We start from the raw sequence: 16,599 nt of genomic DNA on the forward strand, positions 1-16,599 counted from the left end.
ATGGTGCTCCCTGCCAGCCAGCCCACCGCATCTCAGTCCCTCAAACAGGCCACATCCTTCCCACCTCGGGGCCTCTGGGCTGCTCTGCTCTCCCCTCTGCCTGGAGCCCCTGGGGCTGATTCCTCCTCCTCCATCTGGTCTCATCTTCAGTGCCCCCTCCTCAGGGCAGCCCTCCCTGACCACCCAGGAAGGATTATGAGAGAGTTCCCGGTTACTCTCCCCTTAGAACCTCCTCATAGTTTTGTAATTCTCCATTTATTCATTGTCTGTACCCCAACTAAGCAGTAGACTCCACAGGAACAGAACTGTATCTGTTCTGCTTGCCTCTATATCGTTCCAAAATCTGGGCCTGGTACATGAGAGAAACTAATAAATATTTGTTGAGTGAATGCTTATATGGTGTCTCCACCATGCGACATGGATATTCGTAAATATTTGGTGAGCAGGTTGTTGAATAAATAGCATCTCTCAAAGTTGGCTAGAAAATGAAAGGAAAGCCTGCTTTTTCCCATTCTTGAGTGGTCCAGCTATTTACTTTTCCATGTTTTTGGTATCCTAGATGGGATCTTGTGTTCCTAAAGTGTATTTTGGTGGAGTGTGGGCTTGGCACTGACTCGTGGTGATGCTGTCTGTGTGCGCACTGCGAGCCCACAGTAGTGCCATGCTGCCTGTCCCCATCTTTATGTTTCGCAATTTCCTGTTCAGGCCCTTAATGTCTTAATTTGCACAGTGATTTGTCTCTCTGCTCTTCACGGGGCCCTCTTTAAAGCATCTTCATTATTTCAGTCCTGAAAACATGAGCCCTGTTGAAAAGGGAACATGCTTTGAATAAAGACTGCTCAGCGGTGGGCTTGATGGGGGTGGGTGCCATGTGGGTGACGCAAGGCCCCGGCTGCCCTCTCGCAACGGGAAGTTCATCAGCAGGGTCTTACTCAGGCCCAGCAGGCCTGGAACCACAGCTCATGCTTTGCCAAGTGTGCTCTCGCCTTGAGGAGGTGTTTCTCTTCCAGATTCAGATGCATTGTTCTCTTCAGATGGGCTGGTCTTTAAGTGGGTCGACCATAAGCAGGGTCTGTCAGCAGCCCCCTGTGCTGGGTGCTGTGCAGGAGCAGGTAGAACACGACTCATCCTCAGGATTCAGAAGGGGAGATAGTACAAATTTGATGGGCAAACCTAAGCAATCTGACGATGCCAGATGTTGAAGAGGAGTGAACCCGTTGGGTGTGCCTGGCCCTGTTGGTGGAAGTGTGCACTGGGACGTTGTCAAGCAGAACTGAGTGCTCACTCACCCACCCACTGACCTGGCAGTTCTTCTCCAGAGCCTGTGTCCTCCACGACCCCTCCTTGCACTGTGCTCCAGGCAGGATTCTCATCTGAGGGAATTCATTGTGCCATTTTCCAAGGAAAACTTTTTCCAAGTGTGCACTGATAGATTGATAGATTGGGTGGTGGTTTGCATGCGCTGTGCAATGTACAACACCAGTGACAGATGTGCTGCAGGTGTGGGCAGTGGGCACAGGCGCAAAGCTGGAGACACACAGAATGGCAAATTATTAATTAGGAGTATGTACTACATATGTAGTAAGTCTCTGCAATCATATATGCATATATATATAAAAAAAAAAGGAAAGCTACATTTTGAATTCAAAAGAGTGGTGGCCTCCAGGCAGAGAAGGAGGTGGGGAAGGGATGCAGAGGGAGACAGACGTTATTGTTAATGTTTCAGTCCTCAGGGGTGATGATGGGGCTGTGGATATTTGCTATATTGTGTTTTAAATCAGTAAATTCACGGACACACACTTCTTTGGCACCAACTTCCCCATGGGCTCCTATGTGACTGATGGAGCCGTAAACCAGTGATGACAATACAGTAAGTTAGGTTCAGAGTAACCCGAGATCAGCAACCAGCTCTGCCTGGAGTGGGCAGGGGAGCCCTTCGGGAAGTGCCCCAAGAGTTGGGGTTTTAGGGATGAACAGGCATCTGCCAGGTGGAAGAAGTCCCAGGGAGAAGGAACCTCCCAGGCAATCGCAGAGACATAGAGCCTCAGTGTAGAGGGGAATTGCTCAAGCATCCATTGGCTGTGTCGAGAACACGGGGCAGGAAGAGCTGTGGAGTAGGGCCTTGTGGGTGAGGTCCCAGGGGAGGCCACCAGAGGAGCCAGGCAAGCGGGAGGCCCTGCTGGGGCACCAGAGGGGGTGCTGGGAGGTGCAAGAGCCCCACACCCTGAGCAGCTTTACTCATTGTGGGGGGAGACCAATTCCCTGTAGAGTTTCAGTTGTTCAGAGGGTCTTCTTGCTCACAACTACACCCAAAAGGTTTGAAGATCATAATATAGAAGATAGGAGCCCATGTGGAAGTTGGTGCCAAAGAATTGCATCAGACGTGTTTTAGAAAGCTGGCTGGGGAGCGGGAGACAGGCGAGGTGGGGACAAAGGACAGCTCACAGGACTGCTGCCAGCAGGGGGAGGAGCTGTAATTCGGGGCAGACACTTAGTGTAAGCTAACATTCTCCAATCACTCTGCAATGCCTTCCCGAGCATCTTAGTTTCCCATCGCCCTCGCAGGCCATTTTGGAGATGTTTTATGTTTCTCTTTGATTGATCTTGACTGTGGCTTTTGACACTGTGCTTCTCACTTTCTCTGCCCCCTGACCTCATGGTTAGGTAGTTAATGATCTTTAAACAAACACTTGAGTATTATGGCTTTCCAGGAAGGGACTTGGACTCCTGTGCCTGATATCAGCCCAGCGTTCTTCTGTCCAGGGAGACAACGAGCGGTCCGCACACCCAGACTCTGCAGGCTGGGATGCTTGTGACCCAGAGGTCAAAATTTTCTTGAGTTTCACAGTTTTTGATGGCAGGTTTTCTGAAATACATTACATGTTTCTCTGCTGCTAAGTGGAGATCTAGCAACATGATTTCATCTCATCTCTGAGACAGCAATAGGAACATCCGTTTGTTCATTTCATGAACGTTTATTAGAGCCTTTTCTATGTTCCTGATTTACAAACCATGGGTGCAGAACTCTGCCCTGGGTAGTAGTCAACATGGTAGTTTAGGCGCAGATAAGATAAGGTCACTCCTTTGCCTGAACTCCTCGGTGACTCCCACCTACCCTCTTGGCGCTTTGCTTCTTTCTCCAACCCACCAAGTCTCTTCCCGTCTTGGGGTCTTTGCACTAATTGGTTCCCCTGTTTAGAACTATCTTTTCTGGACAACTGCTTCTTATGATCAGCTCTTAGCTCAGACATCACCTCTGCAGAGGTCTTCCCTGACCACCCATCTGAAGAAGCCAGTGCCCCCGACCCAGGCCTACTGTATGGCATGTTATATATGATGTACATGTTACACTTGACCCTTGAATAACATGCGTTTGAACTGTTTATACACAGATTTTTTTCAATTAATACATCAGAACATTTTTTGGAGAAGACTTGAAACAATTTGAAAAAGCATTTCTCTTCTCTGGCTTTTACCTTATTGTAATAATACAGTATCTAATATATATAACATATAAAATTTGTGTTAATCGACCATTTATGTTACTGATGAGGCTTCTGGTCAACAGTAGCTATTAGCAGTTAAGTTTTGGGGAATCAAAAGTTATACTTGGATTTTCAACTATGCACGGGGTTTTTGTCACTAACCCCCCATGTTTTCTAAGGGTCAACTGTGTATAATTATATTAGTTATATATATTTACACACATGAAATTTTACATAGATTAACATGTATTCAGTTAATGTATTTGTAATTTTGTTGTTGTTTCTGGATATGAAGCTTTTCAAATACAGGGCCCACTCTGACCCTACCCTTAGAACAGTGCCTGGCCCACAGTAGGCCCGCGGGGACTCTGTCTGATGAGTGAAGTGTGGCCCCGCTCCAGAGATACCCACAGGCTAGCCAGTAGCTGGGCACAGACTAGGCGGGCAGTGTGTGGTTCAGGGGGGCTGCCGGAGCTCCAGGGAGAGAAGGACAAATCCTGGCCATCGTGGGTCTGGGCAGACATCCTAGAACAGTGGCATTGGGCCTGGGCATGGCTCTGCAGGCTGCAGAACTGGGGTGCCATTCTGCATGGGGTGGCAAACCTATTCAGAGGGCTTGAGGCAAGGAAGTGCCAGAATGGAGCCTGGTGGGGAGCAGGCCCTGGAAGGACAGAGGGAACTGAGGTAGGGTCAGCGCGGCTGCTGTGGCCGCTGCCCACCTCCCGGACTCGGGGGCCTTGTGGACCCGGGAGTGTTTGTGGGTGGAGCCTTCTCTGTCCAGGGGCATCTGACCTGCAGAAAGCTCAGGGCCAAGTGAGTGTTGGCGGCACTGGGACAGGGAGTACTCCAGCTGGAGCCCCTCCCCCCAGCCTCAAGGCTTGTTGGTTTCATGGCTTCCTCTCTTGCTCCTGACCAGGTGGTGAAGAAGGTCAAGTCCATGCAGATGTTCCACATGCCTGTCACCTCAGCCATGCAGGGAGACCGGCTGGGCATCTGTGTCACCCAGTTCGACCCTAAGCTGCTGGAGCGTGGCCTGGTATGTGCCCCTGAGTCCCTGCACACAGTCCATGCAGCCCTCATCTCTGTGGAGAAGATCCCATATTTCCGGGGGCCCCTGCAGACCAAGGCCAAGTTCCACATCACGGTGGGCCACGAGACAGTCATGGGCCGGTTGATGTTCTTCAGCCCTGCCCCCGACTGCTTTGACCTCGAGCCAGTGCTGGACTCCTTTGACTTTTCTCGAGAATACCTCTTCCAGGAGCAGTACCTGTGCAGGGACTTGGCACCTGCAGTGACAGACAGCGGTGAGGCCAACAAGAAGGAGGCCCAGGCCCCAGGAGGCCGCTGCCCCCGACAGCAGTGGGCCCTCATGGAGTTTGAGAAGCCTGTTACCTGCCCTCGGCTGTGCCTGGTGATTGGCTCCAGGCTGGATACGGACATTCACGCCAACACGTGCCGGCTGGCCTTCCACGGTGTCCTGCTCCACGGGCTGGAGGACAAGAACTACACTGAGAGCTTCCTGCCCAGACTGAAACTGTACAAGCTGAAGCACAAGCAGGGCCTTGTGGAGCGGGTAAGCAGCCTCTCCCTGTCTCTGCTGGGCTTGGGAGGCCAGGCTGGACACTGGTGTCTGTGATGAGAACTAGGAAAGCCTCAGCGACCTTCTGGACTAGGCTAAGGACGTTTTTAGACAAGGAACCTGAGCCCAGAGCAGTCAAGTGACCCGAGTTCTCTTAGCTCACCTGGCATAGAGCCGGGGCCTAAACCCAGGGAGGGGAGCCCCACTGCCACCACCCTCCTCCCTGCTGCCCCTGCCCTTCACTAACTTAGGTGGTGGGCATAGCCTGCATAGGGCAGAGCAGGCCTGACCTCTCACACGAGCCAGTTTCAGCTTCATGGCACCTGGGCCAGAAGCCGGTAGTGTGAGTGGCCTCCCTGAGCTTCCGATGGCTAGGCCCTGGCCCTGAGGCCCCCCCTGGGGCTGAGGCTCCACCAGGCAGGGTGGCTGCTGGCTGCCCCAAGCCCAAACATGTCAGTACAGGCCAGGCCAAGTTAATTCTTGGCCTATGGGATGGAGCAGTTGGGGCTAATGGTGGCAAGGAGCACCAGAGAACCAGAGGTGGGGAGGTGCAGGAAGGTGACACAGCAGGAGGATCTGGGACACAGGTGTCACTGGGCTCAGGTCTTAAGCAATGTGGGTGAACCAGGCTAGTTTTCAGGTCTTGCATTAGGGTGGACTGGTGTGGTGGCCTGAGAACTTACCTGTACGAACGAGGGCCCCACCCACCGCCATCAGTGTCCCTGCAGCTCTGAGTGGGAATCCTTAACTACTGGGCCTCGAGGGCAGGGCCGACAAGCGCCCAGACCTCACTGTGCTGGCTGGCTGGCTCCCTGGGTGTGGGCCCTTGTCAGGCAGGGATGGCTGCGGATGGACTGGTACTCGCTTGGTCCCTGGCTGACTCTGAGTGACCCAGGTCTGAGACCCCAGCCCTGAGGGTCTCAGCAGGCGCTGGCTGTGCTTCTGTTCTTAGACGGTGTGATGTGGGGCATCCTTCCCGGGCCAGCCCTGCCTGAGTCAGCGTAGACTCCATCAGGGTTCCTGATCTGGACTGAGCAGGGGCTCAGACCAGGTGTCTAGGGCCTTCGGGACTAGATGTGGCAGGGACTTTTTTTTTTTTTGAGGTATGATCGATATACACTCTTATGAAGGTTTCACATGAAAAAACAATGTGGTTACTACATTTACCCATATTATCAAGTCCCCACCCATACCCCAATGCAGTCACTATCTATCAGTGCAGCAAGATGCCACAGATCCACTATGTCCCTTCTCTGTGCTACGCTGTTCTCCCCGTGATACCCCACAGCATGTGTACTAAACATAATACCCCTCAAACCCTTCTCCCTCCCTCCCCACCCCTCCCCTTTGGTAACCACTAGTTCATTCTTGGAGTTTCTGAGTCTGCTGCTGTTTTGTTCCTTCAGTTTTGCTTCATTGTTGTACTCCACAAATGAGGGAAATCATTTGGCATTTATCTTCCTCCACCTGGCTTATTTCACTGAGCATAATATCCTCCAGCTCCATCTATGTTGTTACAAATGGTAGAATTTGTTTCTTTCTTATGGCCAAATAGTATTCCATTGTGTATATATACCACATTTTCTTTATCCATTCATCTACTGATGGACACTTAGGTTGCTTCCATATCTTGGCTATTGTAAAAAGTGCTGTGATAAACCTAGGGGTGCATATGTCTTTTTGAATCTGAGAAGTTGTGTTCTTTGGGTAAATTCCAAGGAGTGGGATGCCCGGGTCAAATGGTATTTCTATTTTTAGTTTTTTGAGGAACCTCCATATTGCTTTCCACAATGGTTGAACTAGCTTACATTCCACCAGCAGTGTAGGAGGGTTCCCCTTTCTCTGCATCCTCGCCAGCATTTGTTGTTCTTAGTCTTTTTGATGCTGGCCATCCTTACTGGTGTGAGGTGATAGCTCATTGTGGTTTTAATTTGCATTTCCCTGATGATTAGTGATGTGGAGCATCTTCTCATGTGTCTGTTGGCCATCTGAATTTCTTCTTTGGATAAGTGTCTCTTCATACCCTCTGCCCATTTTTTAATTGGGTATTTGCTTTTTGGGTGTTGAGACGTGTAAGTTCTTTATATATTTTGGATGTTAACCCCTTGTTGGATATGTCATTTACAAATATATTCTCCCATACTGTAGGATGCCTTTTTGTTCTGTTGATGGTGTCCTTTGCCATACAGAAACTTTTTAATTTGATGTAGTCCCATGAGTTCATTTTTGCTTTTGTTTCCCTTGCTTGAGGAGATGCATTCAGGAAGAAGTTGCTCATGCTTATATTCAGGAGATGTTTGCCTATGTTGTCTTCTAAGAGTTTTATGGTTTCATGACTTACATTCAAGTCTTTGATCCATTCAGAGTTTACTTTTGTGTGGGGGGTTAAACAATAATCCAGTTCCATTCTCTTGAATGTAGCCTGTCCAGTTTTGTAGATGTGGCAGGGTTTCTATCTGCAAAACTCCCCCTGCCCCTGCCCTTCCAGATCACCAGGTTTTCTCCTGTGAAACTGTCACTGCAGAGCCGAGCCTCCCCTCCTCGCCTCAGGGTTCTTCCTGGTGCTCAGGCCCTATCCCCCTGCCCTGTACCCAGACCTGTCCTCTGCCCTCTGCCCTCCAGTGGGCAATCAGGAGCCCCTTCCTTACCCACTCACAGGCCTGGGAGTCAGGGTCCTCCATTCCAGAAGCTCATCCCTGCCAGCTCAGCCAGGCATGGTCATCTCTCTGCATTGCCACCCGGCGCATATTTGCTGATAAGGGCACTGCCCCTCTGGGAACGTTGGTTGCTTCTGAGCAGCAGCATATGGTTGATCTCCCAGGGTTGCTCGGAGGCCTGCTCTGGGGCTCCAGCAGCCCTAGGCCAGCCCTGAGATGCTGACTGAAGGTGAAGGTGATAGAGTGCACATTGGTCATTTGTCTAGCTTGATTTATTAGTGGTATTTTGGAGTATAATTATTCTATGGTGAAATATCTGTCATGGAGTAATGTCCTGCCGAGTGTGTTCATGGATCTAATTGCCCCATGCAGGCCTGTCAGTGGAGGGGCAGCAGCTGTGTCCAATGTGACGGGAGTATGGTCATGAGGAGCAAGTAAACATACTGCCGAAATGACTCCTGCCTCCTAAGGGGAGGGGCCAGGGCGTACCCACCCAAGAGGCATAATTGGGGGCACCCCCAGGGCCACCAGCCTTGTTCTGCTCAGCCCGGGGAGGCCAGAGCCAGAGGCATGAGAGCCCCAGACTAGCAGTCAGCAGGTCTCACACAGACATCCGGAGCAGATCCAGGCTCCCTCTAACTGGGGACAGCTTTGGGCAGGCAGTGGGGCAGGGGGTCTGACTGTGGAGGCGTCCTGTGAAGAGGTCCTTCAGGAAGGAAGGGCATGGGTGCCCAGGCCTCCACCTGCCCCTAAAGCTCTGTGGAATGGTCTCCTGTCCTGATGCCCGGGGCTGGCTGTGGGCTGGGGCCCTCTGGGTCCGGGGCAGGAATGAGCCTGCTTCTGCCTCCTGCCTCCACGCCTCGTACCTGCTCTACTTATTCAGCACCTACTGTAGGCCCTTACTAGCTGCATGCATTATTTTGAATTCTTATGAAAACCCAACGAGGTGGATGTTACTTTTCTTATGTACTTAAAGAAATTAATACACACCACTTTTTAAAATTAAATAGATACTTCCTCCAAAAAATTATGTGTAAGCATTTAGGAAAAGTAATGTATGCACATGGTAAAAACAATAATTCCGATCAGACAAGAAGTTTCTCAGGGAAAGCTAGTTTTCTTCCATCTCTGAACCAGGCCACCAGGGCCTCTTCCCAAAGGCAGCCAGACTGGAAACCAGCCTAAGACATGTTAAGTGGCCTGTCCAGAGTCACAGGGTGGTAAAGTCAGGACTTAAACCTGGGACTGACAGGCCTCTGAGCCCTTTTCTTTCCACCATTTCAGGTGGATTCCTACCCAGTGAGTTGAGAGACTTTGCTCTTGAAAATTGGAATCTCCTTGGTTGGAGACTTTCCTTTCTGGTAAGGTTGGTAAGGCACTGAACTTGGGGACTACATGAACTGGGCTCCAACCCTGGCTGTGCCATGTAATAACCATATGCCTTTGCCAGTTATTTTATCTCCACATCCTCACTCATTTGAGGGACAAACAGTCTTGACCTCACAGGGCTGTTTGAAAAGAGCCGCTATAGCAAACAGCTTGGCATGTAAGAGCCAACTCCAGCTGGGTGAGCAGGAAGATCTCGTGTACTGCAGCTCATGGGTTAAAGGCTGGGCTTGTCCCTTGGGGTGACCCTGTTTGCTTGGAGCAGGACCCAGAGTGCCCAGAGAGTTTCAGATTGCTGGATTGGCGACAGCCTGGGCCGTGTGGCAGACTGGGCCATTGTGCAGACCTAGTGTGGCAATGTGGGCAGGTCCTGAGACTTCCCTGTGCCGGGGGCTTTCACAGCACAGCACCATGGGCTACAATGAAGGCAGACGGGGAGTGCTTGTGAGGTTCCAAGATCAGTGCTTGGCTCCTGCTCTGTGCTTGCTATTCCTACTATTAACTTTTAAGTTCTTAGACACAGAATAATGAATCCTGGAGCTTGAGGCCAGAACGATATTCCATCTTTTCCCCAGGACTTCATTATTCTCCTGGTCCCTGTCAGGAGCCACTGAGGGCTGGTAGAAGTGGCATGTTTGGGGAGGGAGCTCAGAGTCAGATTGGCCCATGGGTGTGGCTGTCCAGGGCAGGGAGTGCCCCATGCTGATCTTTCTCCTGCTGTGCTTGGCTGCCTCTGCAAACTCCTGGACACATCACTGCCACCACCCGGCTTCCTGGGCGTGCCTCCATGCAAAGAAGTCTCCAGAGGGCCAAGCCATCTTGATAAGGTTAAATCCAGTCTCCTGAGCAGGATCTTTACCACCCTGGTGAACCAGCTCCCAGGCCTTGCTCTGTGATGCTGGGCAAGCTCACTGCATCTGCTCTGTAAGCAAGGGCAGTTTTCTGGGAGCTCTCCTCCAAGATACCCTGCAGGGGCAAGATGCCTCTGTAGATACATGCTGAACGGACACTACCCGCCTGGGAGAACTGAAGAATCTAGGCCTTCTGAGCCCATAACCAAAAAGACGTCATTCATTCATATATTCAGATGTTTACTGTGTGTGCCAGGCTGTTTACTGGGGATACAACAAGGTAGACAGAGTTCTCACCTTCATGGGGAGACTGACGAGGAATGGTGGATACTCTCAGGTGGTAGTAAGCTCTAGAAAGAAAACACCAGGATGAGGTAAACACAAAATGCTGAGGACAGTACATGGCACACACAGAAGAGGCCAGTTCTCCCCAGGTTCCTCTTTCTTCTGACTCTGCTTCACCTCTCACGCTGGAGGAGCCCAGGCTGCCCACCGCTGTGGGTTTGCTCATTCGGTCCCCTAGAGCATCTGTGGTCCACGGGCCACGTCCAGGCAACTGGGCTTGTCCCAAATCTAATCATCTTAAATGAGCTTGTTTTCTCTGATAGTTTTTTTCAGCTGCTTCCATCAAATACAATTTAATTAACTTACCACTAGTAAGTGGCTTTCTTTGCTTGGCCAACAAATGTGCCACTTGGAGACTTACTTTTATTGTAGCCTCATTCTCATTTTTTATTTTTGGGAAGAAACTCTGCTGTGATGAGATATACTGCTTTAAATCTCCTCATTTTCTGACCATTGCTTTTCTGTGAGCAGGAATATTGTGATGTCAGTGGATACTGTATTCTATTAGCATAGACAATAATAAACACAGCGCTTTGCCATGTAATTCAATAAAATAATAATCCACACCCCACTGAGCCTTACAAGTGTAATATTTGAAGTTGGCTCTTCCTATTTTGACATGGTGGGTATGCACTGGTAATAAAGATAAATAAATGTGTGGTTGGATGAGATGCTATGGGGCTATCCCAGAGACTAGTCATGCACCCAGCAGCCCCTAAGTTTCTGTTGCAACTGCTAAGATCTGCCGCTGTGGCGCAAAAGCAGCCACAGGCAAGATGGAAATGAGTGGGCATGGCTGGGTGCCAGTAAAACTTTTGTTTATGGACATGGAAATTTGAATTTCTTATAGTTTTCATACGTCATGCAATATCCATCTTCTTTTGATGTTTTTCAGCCCATTGGAAAATGTAAAAACCAGTCTTAGCTCAAAGTTCATACAAAAGCAAATAGTGGACAGAATTTGGGCTTCTAGCTATAGTTTATCCATCCTGACTGGTAAGTAGGACTCTAGATAGACTGATAATCCTGCAAGGAAAAGTCTAATTGCCATCCACAGCTACAAGTACTCAATCCTCTCTGGACTCCTTAAGAAGTAGGCCCTGGGGGAGGGGACTCTGTTTAATGCAGGTGCTCCAGAGGTCTCGTCTGAGGTCAGAGAGGAGGGGAAGTGAATGTGTCCTAAAGGGCTAATCTTCCTGGGAGAGGGTTTGGGGGATGGAGTTAGAGCAGACAGTGATGAGGGAAGTGGTTCGTGTCCTGTTCTTAAGTAAAAATATACAGAAATAAATGTAAGCTTACAAACCCAGAGAAAGGGAAAGAAGCTGAATGGGATAGAAAAGTATAGCAGGACTTCCACTTTCAAAAAGGAAAAATAGGAATGAATTTGATCAAACCAACAAAAATAGGGAAAGCAAGAACAGTGTTCCTAAATAATAGCAAAAACAAAAGGAACAAGATTAACTATCAGTCAGTATACTAAATGTGAATGGCCAAATTCTCCTATTTAAATATGGAGACCGATAGATTGGAATAAAACACACTTAAAGTGGTGAAGGCTAAGACTAAAAGAATGGACAGAAAGATGTCATGTGGCTGTGAACAAAAAGCATGAGCAGTAATATTAATTTCAGAGAAGGTAGAATTTAAGATTAAAAATACTAACCAAGATAAAGGAGACATAATGATAAAAGGCGTCACAAACTTGTGCACACCAAACATATAAAAACAAAACCTATTAGAAATTCAAGGAGAACTAACAGAGGAGTGTTAAAGTCACCTTCGAGGGAATCTAAGACTTACTCTGCAATGTAATCAAAGGGATGAAAGAAAACCAAAAAAGAGAAAAAGGTTATTACTAAGGGACTCAACATTAGGTAAGTGTATGAGAAATGGCCTTAATGAAATGAACAGCAATTTACTGCTTGCTGATTCCTGAGCAGAAAATATATGAATGGTGAATGAACACACCAACACTATATGTATGTATCTATATCATATCTATAAATTCTTCATCCCTAATTTTAATGGTTTATAATTTCTGCTTTAAAAGTCTATTCGGGTTTTCTCTGCAGCTACAGGTATGACTAGAATCTAAGCCCATGAGGACAGGGATTTTGTCTTTCTGATTTGCTATTATATCCTCAGTGCTGAGCACAACACATCATAGGTGCGCTACCAGTTTTTTTCAAATGACTATTGCTGAATGTTCCATTTCTGTAAAGGTTCCACAGACTGAGGAAAAAGTGTAGATTCCCTGTTTGAGGGATGTGAGGGTTTTATCTATCTAGAAATCAGGGGTTGTTCTATGCCTCTTTGTCCTTACCTGCTATCTAGTGGGCCTGTCCAGCTCTGAAATGTGCATTCTTAAGTGCCCCACTATAATTAACATTCCATTTTTTTGTCAAGTTCTCCTTAGCCTTTTAAACAAACAAAAAACAGGGCCAAAATTCAGATCCTTCCAGTAGCAACAGTATGTAACTAGGATTCGATTCATTTTTTTTTCCATCGTCTCTGCTTTTATGTAACATCATTGTCCTCCGTTTATGGCAAAACACTCTTGTTTTCCCTTTAGGGTACCATGTGAAGCTTATGCGTATGTATTTAAGCATTTGTATTTAAAGAAAACTATTGGGTAAATAATGTACATGTGTGCAAATATCTGATGAAAATGATGAAGGGTGAAGAGTGTATCGAAGCTGAGGCTGGGAGCCGCTGGGCCATGTCACAGAGGTCTCTGTCTCTCAGCCACGTGTGGATTCAGACCCGTCACTCTCAGTCTCACAGGACACGTGGTCTTCCTAGAGGCGGACAGAGCGGTGCCTCGGTCAGAGGCACACAGGCTGCAGGGACCAGGAGGGAAGCAAGGCACTCTGCTGAAGTGGGAGGAGGTGGTCTGGTTAGGGAAAAGCACAGAAAGCTGGTGACCTTTGGACTGTGCCTTGTCAGACACTGGGGGGATCCCAGGTCCAGGCAGTTTCAGTAGAGGCCACACAGTGCCTGGGTCAGGCCATTTGGGAAAGAGCCCTCAGCTCAGGGCATCTACAACTGGCAGACCCGGGAAGGGAGCGCCAAGAGGCAGGCAGGGTCCCTTCTTCCCTGAGCAGGAGGAAAACTCTGGTGGGCGGCTGGAGGCAGCTGAGCTCCGTGCTGGTGCTGGAGAAACCATCTGAGCAGGGCCAGCTAGAGCAGCCTGCAGAGAGGCCGTCCCCTCCAGGCCCCCACCCCTGCCCCTCTCCCCAGCCTTCTGCATTCCCAGTCTCACCGTGAGCCCCAAGTCCTCAAGTTGGTTGGCAGTGCTGGCATCACTGTCACTTACTCTGTGGGGCCATTTCCTCATTTGCAACAATGGCATGAAGAAGGTGGGGCAGATGCGACCAGTGCTGAGGACAATGAGTGCTTATTTCACTCCTCCACCTGGCGCCACAACCCAGGGGGCCTCCTCACCCCCGTAGCCGCCTCCCTCCCTGCCCTGGGGGCTTGCACAGCTCCACCCAAACTATTTTCTACAAAACAAAGGTGGTCCTGCCAGCTCTTACTCAAAAATCTCTTTTGGCCCACTTCATACCAGGGTAAAGACAATACTCACACCTTGGGTACCACGGCTGGCCTGCCACTAATTGTGAGGTTGGGTCCCAGGGTGTGGCAGGCTGGGAAGGCAGCAGGCAGGGCCAACAGGTGCCCTCCTTGAGACCAGGGCTGGGGACGTGGAGAGGGCAGGCCTGGCGGTGTCTGCAGGCCAAGGCCGAGGTGGGCCCAGGGAGCTCCAACTTCAGCCTGCCAGGTCTCAGGGTCTGCTGAAGACCTCCCCTCAGTTTTCTTACAGGAAAAATGGGGGATGTACCGCCTACTTCATTGGCGCTCTGAGGGGAGAATTCATGTGAAATGCTGAGTGCTGGACCTGGCACAGAGCAGGCCCCTCTTAGCAGTGGCTGTCCTCATTGATGTTTACTTGGACTCTCCTCATGGCACAGCTGTGCAGGTTCTCCGCTGGGGTGGTACCCAGAAGCTGGCACTCCCTCCTTCTCCATGGTGGGATCAGGCCAACCATCCTGGGTTAGGCACCTGCAGGTGCTGTGGGGAAGGCCTCTGGGCTGGGCCAGAAGAGCCTGCGGCATTGGCCAGGCCAAGTGTAAACACACAGATGCCGCCAGGAGTGCTGGCTGGCTTTGAAGTCTGGAGTGGCGCTGCCTCCCCGCTCCTGGCTTGCCCCGCTCCACCACTGATGACTTGTTAAACGTGTCTGGGGCACCAGGGAGCATACTGGCCAGCCAGCAACTGCCTCTGGTAAGTTTGGTCTCCTCACTGTCGTTCCAGAGCAGGGATCGTCTGGCATGTTTGGGGGGCCCCCGGTGGGCCTGCTTCAGCATCCAGCCCTTGAAGAAGCAGCTCTACAGTCCAGCTGGCCACTCGGCCCGCCCTGCTGCCCTTGCTCCCCCAGGCCCCTGTCTAGCCGGTTGACAGCCGTGTCAGCTCCCAGGCCGCTTGAGGGCATAGAGGTTCCCCCTGAAGCAGAGATCGAGAAGGTGCTCTCCTTCTGGAGCAGATCAGATGGCTGTCCTGGTGTTCTGGCCCTGGCCCAGCCCTCAGCCTCTCTCCTCCCTTCCACACGTCAGCATCTAATATATAAGAGTCTCACTTGGCTGCCGAAGCGCCTGATAGCCTCCCTTTGAAAACTGCTTTTGTGTTCACATATAGACACAGAGTCACGGTAGCTTGATGTGGGGGAAGGAGCTGGCTGTGGAGACCCTTGCACTGAGCAGGCGCTGCTCAGCTTGGCCATGGACACATCACTCTCCCCCTGCCTCCTTGTCCCCTGGAATCTGTTTCTTTTTTAAAGAAACCATGGTGGGGAGTTGATGTGACCACACGTGCAAAAGGCCAAGTGCAGGGCCTGGCGTAAACTAAGTGCTCACTAAAATGTTAAGTTTCCCCTTTTTTCCCTGAAAATGGATCTGCCTTTGGGAGCTGGGCCTTGTTACCTCCTTATCAGCCACTGACAGACAGGAGCTTTACTTACATTGGTGCCTTGGTGACGGAGACCAGAAACAGGAAAGGGGTCAGAGCGGGTAGGAGGTCATGGGGGTAGGGGAAGCTGGGAGGCAGGGCCTGTTAGCGTGAGGAGGGCGCCTGCTCAGTGGTTGGCGGCCCAGGTTTGAGGAAGATAGCTCCGCCAGCCTGGGAGCTGCTGGTGGGCAGAGGCGGGCAGCGGCTGTTGGGTGGCTGCCCTTGGTGATACCCGAGGCTGGGCCGCCCTGGACCCTTCCTGGGCCTCTGAAATGTTCTCGGCATAGCGTGAGGAACTGAAGGTTGCTTTCCTGTGCCTGGCGCCCACCAGGGGGTTAGGGTGACTGACCTTCACACCAGGAATCACGTCTCTTGTTTCTCACAGCAGCCTCAGTGGTGGATACATTTGCCCCATTTTCACAGGACACAGAGGCTCAGGGAAGCGACTCGGCCTATCCAGGGCCTCGCTGTGGCCGTGGGGGAGAGGCCCCACCCTGTGGGCTGCCCCAGGGCCCTGCTCTCCCACCACCCAGGCTGCCACCCTGCACAGGGAGGGAGGAACAGGCGGCGTTCTGGGAAATGTTTCTTCTCCAAGCAAAGATGGATGATAGCAGAACAGCGGTGTCATCCTGGGGCTCTTCAAGGTCATGGATCTGGTGGCTTTCAGTGCCTGGGCGAGTTAACACCCCATTTGTGGGGGTCCTCATCCATGAGGGGAAGAGGGGCAAACCAGCGACCAGGGCAGCCCCCAGATGTGGTCTGTGTAGACTCCGCATCAGTGCCGATGCTTTTCTCGAGCAGATTAGATAACTCCTGTATCTTGTGATTTCTGGGTATATGTTAGGTATTCTTTCCAACATCAGCACCCCTAATCCTAACAGCAGCCTCTCCCAGAGGAAGAAACCCAATGGGTCAGAGAAGTCCCCTGCCCCAGGTCATAGAGCTGGAAGGGGCAGCCCCGGGACTAGGCCTTCCTGACCCTTTTTCTTGTCTTGGTTCTCCTCACAGCAGGAGAGACGGTTCAGGGCTCCATTTCACAGCCCACTGCCCCTCTTCCCTGGGTACCCCTTCTCCAATTAGAATGAGAATAATGGCTTCAGAACTTGGGCGATTCCCAAGCCTCATCACGGGAGCCAGGCCCTGAGAGAGACACACACATGTAATGACATAATTACAGGCACCAGCAGCCAAGTCCCTGCTCAAAGGCCGGGGACAGTGGGGACTCGCCGGGCATGTAAGCCAGGGCCTGGACTTCCATGCTGTGCAGTCAGCGACTGCTCTTCGGGAACTCA

The 16,599-nt window shown here is 50.7% G+C and overlaps 1 protein-coding gene across 2 annotated transcripts in view; it reads left to right on the forward strand.

Annotated features, from left to right (window-relative positions):
* The window catches only part of EEFSEC (eukaryotic elongation factor, selenocysteine-tRNA specific), a 247,967-nt gene that overhangs the window by 179,083 nt on the left and 52,285 nt on the right, over nt 1-16,599 (forward strand). For both annotated transcript variants that reach the window (XM_036911550.2, XM_036911547.2), the window contains exon 5: nt 4,402-5,058. In XM_036911550.2, the coding sequence (XP_036767445.2) occupies nt 4,402-5,058 (657 nt within the window). The remainder of the gene's footprint in view (nt 1-4,401; nt 5,059-16,599) is intronic.

The sequence above is a fragment of the Manis pentadactyla genome, chromosome 1 (genome assembly GCF_030020395.1).
Source record: "Manis pentadactyla isolate mManPen7 chromosome 1, mManPen7.hap1, whole genome shotgun sequence".
Taxonomy (NCBI): domain Eukaryota; kingdom Metazoa; phylum Chordata; class Mammalia; order Pholidota; family Manidae; genus Manis; species Manis pentadactyla.